The sequence below is a fragment of the Pseudochaenichthys georgianus genome, chromosome 16 (assembly GCF_902827115.2).
Source record: "Pseudochaenichthys georgianus chromosome 16, fPseGeo1.2, whole genome shotgun sequence".
Classification (NCBI taxonomy): Eukaryota; Metazoa; Chordata; class Actinopteri; order Perciformes; family Channichthyidae; genus Pseudochaenichthys; species Pseudochaenichthys georgianus.
Window position 1 is genome coordinate 15964810 of NC_047518.2, and position 8678 is coordinate 15973487.

General features: G+C 42.0%; 1 protein-coding gene across 1 annotated transcript; it reads right to left on the reverse strand.

Moving 5' to 3' along the window:
• Positions 1 to 439: 439 nt before the first annotated feature.
• Positions 440 to 7930, reverse strand: prss35 (serine protease 35). Its single transcript, XM_034102072.2, has 2 exons — positions 7778 to 7930; positions 440 to 2885 (listed from the first exon to the last, which is right to left on the reverse strand). Exon 2 carries the CDS (start codon positions 2864 to 2866, stop codon positions 1592 to 1594), a length of 1275 nt encoding a protein of 424 aa, XP_033957963.1. The 5' UTR covers positions 2867 to 2885; positions 7778 to 7930; the 3' UTR covers positions 440 to 1591.
• Positions 7931 to 8678: the final 748 nt, after the last annotated feature.

The window sequence follows — 8678 nt, forward strand, 5'->3', positions numbered from 1 at the left end:
GTGTGTTGTCTTTTCAGTGGACGAATAAGCAATTGGTTGTGAGCATCTGATATGATTCAGAGAAAATAACGGAAGATTATTAACATTTTTCATGAAATTGTATTTTTGTTCAGTTGTACATTTATTTTATTTACTATGGCCCACCCCAGTGCATGTAAGCCTTTTGAGGTGCAATAAATTCAATGATGGATTGAACTGCCCATGAAGTATTTATTTATTCCATATAATGTAAAATAGAGAAAGGTCAGATTAAAGGACTATTTCATGAATATACATCCCACCACATCAACATTACCAGATTAGTAAAGTGGCTAAAAGCCGGGGGAAATACAGTGGGGTGATTCCTTTGGGTTCATCACTGTGTGCGACAGTTTTCCCATTCCACAAAAATATTAATCTGATTTTTCGTATTGAGGATCATCACAAACACACACACACAAGTAGTAATCTTGATTTAATGGTTGGTAGTCATTAATCCGCATCATTAATATCAGATGTTTGGTATTCAAAAGGATACGAATAATTTGTGGACAGAAACAACAAAAAAGTAAAAAACATCACATCCCAGATTTCATTTGTAATCTTATTAACCAATAGAATTAGAGAAATATCAACAGCTCAAGTATATCATTACATGGTTCATTCCCATCTTAACAAAACCCACATATGTAGCCTCACATAAAATACATAGTAACTGCACTAGGCTATCAAAATATATTCTGATAAATCCCCACCACCGCCCCCCCAATAGAGTTTACAGTTTCATAAATTAGCACCACGTTTTCTGGATAAGCACCGGTATAATTATGTGCACAACAATGAAACCCCATTTCACTGTGTTGCGAGAACAGAGAAAAGATGGTGTGATTCACTAATCAGATAAGAAATCTATCCAGGATCCATAATGACCCTTTCTCTATTTAGACAGACAAACAATCTTTTTCTTTCTTTCTTTTTTTTTTTAAAGGTAGTTGTAAAAAAACAAAGTTCTAGATCTACAAAATGCAAAACACCAGTTTGTTCAATTAAAATGTTTATAAAAAATGTTATCTTTATATAGTTCATTTGCGAAACAAAAGTTACATTAATTTCTTCTGGGTCTTTTGTCAAAGCCAATGCACGCGCTCTTCTTTACAGTGGTGGAGAACACTTGGAAATATTCTCCATAAAAAGCCTAGTTTGAATAGATTAAATGTACCAGGGTCAATACACAACCTTTACAACATTGTATCCAAAAAGGTCAAATCCTAGAACAAAACAATCCAAATAGAAGAGCAAAACAGCAAAATACACATAATACATATTTTTTTCTCCATTTTCTTAGCAAATAAATTAGAAAAGCTAACCAGCCACAGTTCTCTTGACGAAGACACATTCCTGTTGTTGTCAACACTGAGTCTTTATGGCTGAATGTGGGTTGTGTGTGTGATCTTAGATCTATGTAACAGGAGTCACTGGGAGGCACAGGAGGTAAAAGGGAGGCAGGATTGGGAGAGGCAGTCGTCTGAGCCCCTGGTTGGAGAGTGGGGAGCCTTTAGTATAGAGGTGAAATGGGAGAGGGTTGGTGGTCCAAGGGGGATCCTGTGTTTTTCTAAGCTACCTTGCACAGACTTGAGTCCCCATGGATCCAGTAGCAGATCTGGGCATATTTGAGGGGTGTTATCCTGACCGCCACGTTGTAATCCTGCTGCATCCCGTTCCCGTTAACATCGACCCACTGGTGCCCAGAGAAAACCCCGATGATCTTCCTCGTCCACTTCTTCTTGCCTGGCTCTTTGAGACGGATGTAGATTCCGGAGCCACTGGAGCCCGGTTTGGCATCGCAGTATTGGTACAACAAATCCTTTGACTCATCAGAGACGGAGCAGAATCGGTACACCAGGTTTCCAGGACGGTCATCATCGAAGCCAGAGAAGTGGATCCTCCCAGCAGGAAGCTTCTTCACAGAGGGTATAACTCCCAGATCCATGTACTTGACTTTAGGTGCTTTCTTCAGCTCCAAAACAGCATAGTCATAATCTGCAGTCAGTCCTTCAGACACACCTTTGAACCAGCCCTTAGGCACCTGGGTCTTCTTGACCCCCGTCCACCTGAAGGAAGGTTTCCCCGATTCTGCACTTCGTCGACTGCGGCTCTTTCTTCCTTTCCCTTTTCCTTTACGGTCTTCTTTACCATCGTCTCCTTCCTTCTCTTGCGCTTCCTCTTCATCTTTGTCTCCCTTTCTCCTTTTGCCCTTTCCCCGCCCTCCTCTACCTTTGCCTCCCTTCCCTCGTCTGGACTTCTCCTTTAGAATACCGACTCGCAGCTTCTGCACCCCATCTAGATAGTCCTTCCCGTCATGGATGCAGTGGGCAGCAGTCAGAACATGTTTAGGCGACACAAGAACCCCAGAACATCCTGTGGAGATCTTCACAGAGGTGGAGAAGGGATATTTGGTGGAGAACTGCTTATCAGAGATGGTGAAGCGGGTATCAGTGCCGTACACCTCGCGTTTTTGCCGGGACCTAGATGAGATGTTTTGGGACAAGGAAGCAACCTCATTCAGGCCCTGCACAGAAACTGAGGTAAACGTGCGCGTACCATTCTCATAGACCGTCTCGTAGGACAGGAACTGCTCCAGGTCATCCAGAGAGGAGGCAGGAAGGCGACGCTGACACTCGATCCCACAGGTCCCACTCAGCTGCGCCTGAGGACGCGCTGAAAAGTGTGGACTGCTTAGAGGGACAGTGTGTCTTTGCCTTACCAGAGGCACCTTCCACTGTGGCCAGGTATACTCGTCGTCAACTGCATTCTCCTCAGCAGCTACAGCCAGTACCACAGCCAGCACCGTCACTGGGAGCAGCACACACAGGGGAATGGGGCCCATTGTTAAGTTGGGGCGGGCTCTAAAAAAATGAAGAGAAAAGAAAAAGACATAAGGACACTTTGTAGAAGAAGTTGAAAGAAACAAGATTCATAGCTGTTGTGTAACTTGGAATAGCAACGTCAGTTGGTCAACCACTTGGGTCGTAAAAAATGTGTCTCAATTAATTGTCCAGACATATTTATGTGTTGTAAAGACAATGAATCTTTCCTACATTTAAATGGTACCCTGATTTTTCGTCTTGCACCTACATGAGAATCACATTTTTATTTTTTAGTGAGACGTCTTGCTACCTATTGGATTGACTGCCTTTACATTCAGCAGAGATACAGTATTCATGGTGCTCAGAGGATGAATCTTACTGACTTAAGTGAAGCCTTAACTTCTCATCTATCGTAACAAAGAGGTCAACATGTTCACTTATCATGCTAAATAGATCCATATGTACCAGATGGAATACCATTTCATTTGGTACAGACATTCATTACTGCCAGAAGATGAACCCTAATAGTCCTATGACATTTCCTCAAGCCCCACTATGAGGTTGACACTCGTGTTTTTTGACTGGAATTTCTCGATAACCATTAGATACTCAGATTTGTAAACACTGGTACAAACATTCATGTGCCCCTCTGGATAAATCGTAATCAGTTTAGTGATGACATGACTTTTTCCTCTGGTGCTGTCATCAGAGTCTTAACCTTGATGATGTAATCCAAGCAATAACATGACAATTGGAACAAAACAGCATATAATCACCCCGCCTTTTAAAGGCCATCTCTACTGATCATAATTCCATTGTTGAGGTCCCTAACCCTAACCCTAACCCTAACCCTAACCAGAATAGATTTACATTGTTCAATGTTCCAAAATTGGTTTCTCATACAGCATCTCTGTATAGTATGTGTATTCACTCTGTCCTAAACCCCCCCCCCCCCCGCCTCCCTATGAGCCCACTGTGCTCTGATTGGTCAGCTCGCCCACTCTGCTCTGATGAGTCCACCACCGTTACAGCGGAACACCAGTGATTATGTGTTACCATGGCGTTAGCAACCAGAAAATGACACCAGTAATGACAAACAGATGAGAATGCTGCGTGGGGTCTGGGTGCCGTGTTGGCGGGACGTTGCGGGGCTCGCTGCTCCGCCCTTTGAGGCTCGAGGAGCGGACAATGTGAGCTGGATTACTGGTGTCGTTTCCTGGTTGCTGCGTGGGGTCTGCGAGACAGCGAGACACCGTGGAACTCAGCCTGAGCACACACACACACACAGCCGCGGCTGAGAAAAGATAAGGCTGAGTGAGTGTGTGTGTGAGGAGCTCCGCGGATTGGTCACTACTGTATGACCGTTACGTCACTATACTCAGGAAGAAAATAATGGAGAAAGAGAAATCTCCAACGAGGCGTTCTGGGGCAGCATAGACAGGTATTTTCTGTGTTAGAGTTTTACTCGCTACAGGGTGTACTTTGAGGGTTTGTGACTTTGCAGACCTTCAATTTAGTCTCTATGTAAGTTTAGAGGTCTGCTTGTTAAAGCTGTTTCCCTCTGTTCCGGAGAACACTAGGGTATCAGTATAGCAACCACCTATCTGCAACATTGCAAAAGGTTTTTCATTCAGTTTGTGATACTTGCTGAAGTAATAATTACCTCTGCTTAGTAAGTGAGATGACAAACAGATGATCTCGTTTGGAATCTTAAATACGATTTACAAAAACCCAACATGTGGACTTGAATTGAGAAGGTTTTGTATCCTATGTCCAGGTCTACAATCCAGGTCCTTGATGCATGTATGGCCACATGGAGGCAGCCTAGTCCAACATATTAGAGACACCTACATGGTCCAGAGCTCTAGACTATCATTAGGGCGTCTCAATACAGTCCGGTTTTTAAGAGCGTTCCTCAAAGTACTCAAGTTTGCAGAAAAGAAAAATGGCCATTATAGCACTCTGTTAAATATATAAAACATTTCTCTAGAGTTGATACATTAGCTTTGTGGTTGAGAGGAGATTTATTTCCTCTGAGTCTTGCTCTGCGGGTAGAGGGAAGGAGAGGATGAACCCTGATCCTCTGAACGAGCTGAGACAGTGGCTTGGAGGTTCGCCACAATGGTTAACCTTCCCCCTTCAGTAATGACCATATCTGGTTTCCTTAGCTACACTCCATTCCTTGTCATGCGTACAAACAACATTAAACATATAGATGTGGGCTGCGGACAGCCTACTGGTTCATGTTTCTACTGTATGCGTGTGAAGTTGCCAATAATCCTGATACACTGTGTAAAGAAAATTCTGATTTGGCCAAGTTTGGATAGATGCAGCAGACCATCACGACAGCTTCATTTCGTCAGCATGGCTGTGGTGATGAAGTCACGCGGGCCATTCCAAACTCAAGGAGAGAAAATCATTTGGATGCCAATCATTGAGGAGCATTGCGGCAGGACTGCAAACCCAACAGTTCATTTCCTACAGAAGTCCAGAGTGAAAACCCACAGTGATCGCATACATTCTGGCTGTGTGAGGGGCTTCAATGGTGTGTGACAGACATGTTGACATTGTGGGAGTCCAGATGGAGGACAAACCATCGGGGGGGCATCTTATATTGGCTTGAAAGTCCACAGACACACATTTTCTTTCAATTAGTTGTTATTGCAGTGTGGACACAAGACTGTGCTGGGTTTGGCAAAGCTCCAAAAGACTTAATTGACAGGAAGAATGTACAGCATCATATCAATGCATCAGAGAAACTGCTCAAATCCAGTTTTCTTTGTTGAAAATACCAATAATAACCTCTTCTTTTTAGGTTGAAAGAAAATGCATTGCCATCCAACTGCAAGGAGACTATTTGTCTTAAGTTTACCACAGTGTCTAATAAAACATACCCAGTGGCCGACATCTAACCAGCCCCAAACAGACGGTCATAAAAAACAAGCCCACAAGAACTGTTAAACCGTGTCAATAAATGAGAATACAAAAATGACCCTCCCACTGCATGACTTAGAGACACGAAAAGCCTGCAATTATTCAGCAAAGAGGGGAAACTGATGTGCTGCCATGATGAGTCTTGGTCACAGAAGGCGCTCATTTGAACAATTTTCCACTGCAGTCAGCTGAAAGAGGAAGCTGTGCCCCCCTGGGGGAGTCACAGGAAGAGCCAGAGGCCCCCATAAGGCAAAGTGACCAAAGGATGGCGCTGTGGAGCAAATGTCCGTCTCCAACTCTGTAAGCTTGGTTAATCGTCTAGTTTAATAAAAAAGGATTGTTTCATTCATTTCAACTTTTTTTTTTCACCACGTCTACATCTCAAGCATAGAGTTTCAATTCAGTGTAACAAGCACGAAACCTGACACTTTAAGTAACATGAAGAAAATACTTTTAGATGCAATTCTAAATATTTGACACAAGATCTGAGGTAAGTCTTTCCTTATTCAAATCAATGACTGGATGTGTCAGAACTTTCTCCAATTAAACAAAGATAAAACTGAGGTAATGGTTTTTGGAGCCAAGGCAGAACGTATAAAAGTTAGCGCTGAGCTTCAGTGTGCAATGTTCAAAACAACAGATAGAGCCAGAAATCTAGGTGTAGTCATGGACTCTGACCTGAGTTTCAACAGTCACATTAAAACAGTTACTAAATCAGCCTACTATCACCTAAAGAACATATCTAGGATTAAAAGACTAATGTCACAGCAGGATTTGGAAAAACTTGTCAATGCCTTTATCTTCAGTAGACTGGACTACTGCAATGGTGTCTTCACAGGTCTCACTAAAAAATCTATTAGAAAGCTGCAGCTGATTCAGAACGCCGCTGCTCGAGTCCTCACTAACACTAAGAAAGTGGATCACATCACTCCAGTTCTGAAGTCTTTACACTGGCTTCCTGTGTGTCAAAGAATAGATTTCAAAATACTGCTGCTGGTTTATAAAGCACTGAATGGTTTAGGCCCAAAATACATTTCTGACCTCCTGCTAAATTATGAACCATCCAGATCTCTCAGGTCTTCAGGGACTGGTCAGCTTTCTGTCCCCAGAGTCAGAACTAAACATGGAGAAGCAGCGTTCAGTTACTATGCTCCAAATATCTGGAACAAACTCCCAGAAACCTGCAGGTCCGCTGCAACTCTTACTACTTTTAAATCCAGGCTGAAGACTTTTCTTTTTGTCGCTGCTTTTAATTGAAACTGAGCTGTTGTGTTCATCAGTAAAGTGGAACTTCTGTGTGAACTATTCATATCTTAAACTGCACTGTAACTTTTTATTCATGTACTTTTTATTCATGTATTTTTTCTTTTAACATTTCTTTTATTATCTTTTACTGTTTTTAAATGCCTTTGTCTGAATGTCTTTCATTTTTGTAAAGCACCTTGAATTGCCTTGTGTTGAAAGGTGCTATATAAATAAACTTGCCTTGCCTTGCCTTATTCCCAAATATCACAGTTTTCTTTGTAAAGCAAATTAATAGCCCATTAAGTTATATATATATTTAATGAAATGTAAAAAAAAAAGCAACAACTGTAATGCCATATGTTACAGCATCGCGACTGCAAGTGGAAAGAAGTGGGACAATGTGTTTAGATTAGAACATTATTTAAACAAATAGAAAACTGTTTTATTTCGGATTTACGGATTTTAAAAAGTCTGTTAAAATCAATATAGGCCTATTACTGTTAAATGCCTTACATAAGGAATATTTTTGCACCACTTAGGCTGAAAAATCCGATTAAATGTCTCAGAAAGAAATCATTAAAGTTCACCACAAAAACAGAATAAACAATCCAAACAGAAATAAATCAATAGAAATGAATGACAACATAGAAATATGAAATGGACAATAAAAAACTAATAAATAACACAGCTCCTTCCACCATGGTTCAATCAACAGATCTCCATAACTTTGCAAAAGGACAATAGCTTCCTACCTGCTTGCATCCGAGTGATGGACAGGCCAAATCCGCAACGTATTGTTTGTTTTCCCGAGAAATATACAAATATGATCCCACTAGAAGACAAACGGGTGTTACTGCATCCTCCCGGTATCAGCAGGGCGACGATCCCTCCTCCTCATTGCTGCCTCTGAGAGAGAGTCGCGGCCGGGACGCTGCGCACAGGCTGCATTTGATGCTGAGGAGGGAGGAGGGAGGAAGGGAGGAGGAAGAGAGGAGGGAGGGAGGCAAATCTGAAAAGATTTTTTTTTTTTTTTACTTGTGACAAAAGCTGTTCCCATATGGGTGGGGCCAGACTAAGCGATTTGGGTAAAGGCTGAATTGGGTGCAGTCAGTGGGAGTGGGGCGGTGTGCGGGTGGGCAGCATGCAGCAGGGTGCATCCCAGCCTGGCAGGAGAAAGAGGGAAAATAAAAATGAAGGAATTAGTTCTCCTGCTTCCTACAATAGAATCTGAGGCCTCTCCATTGTGAGCCATGCAAGCCTCAACATCTGCAGCACTTTTATTCTACAATCTCATGTTCTCAGTCCGGTGAAGTGCAAACACCAGTGGGTGTATGTATCCAACTTAAGTCTGTACTAAATAACATTAATGTGATAACGGTTCATAAAGAAAATATCAATTTCAAGGTGTTTTGGTTACAAGGGGATTGCAATGCTTAACATTGAGAAAATGTTAGCAAGCCTTTTTATTAATAGTAAAAAAGGTGTAGTAAAAGACCACAGGGGCTTAGAACCGTAAACCTAGGGCCAGAGATTTCAAGATGAATCTGATTTGGGCCACATGTACAGGATCAGATTGAGGGAAGAGCATCCAAAGCATCGCTTGTTTCTCTAATCGTTATGGTTTCCTGTCAAATATACTGTACATTTTGAACT

What these genes read in the sequence shown, in the direction of transcription:
- prss35 (XM_034102072.2), bottom strand. Translation starts at nt 2,866, where the DNA reads ATGGGCCCCATTCCCCTGTGTGTGCTGCTCCCAGTGACGGTGCTGGCT.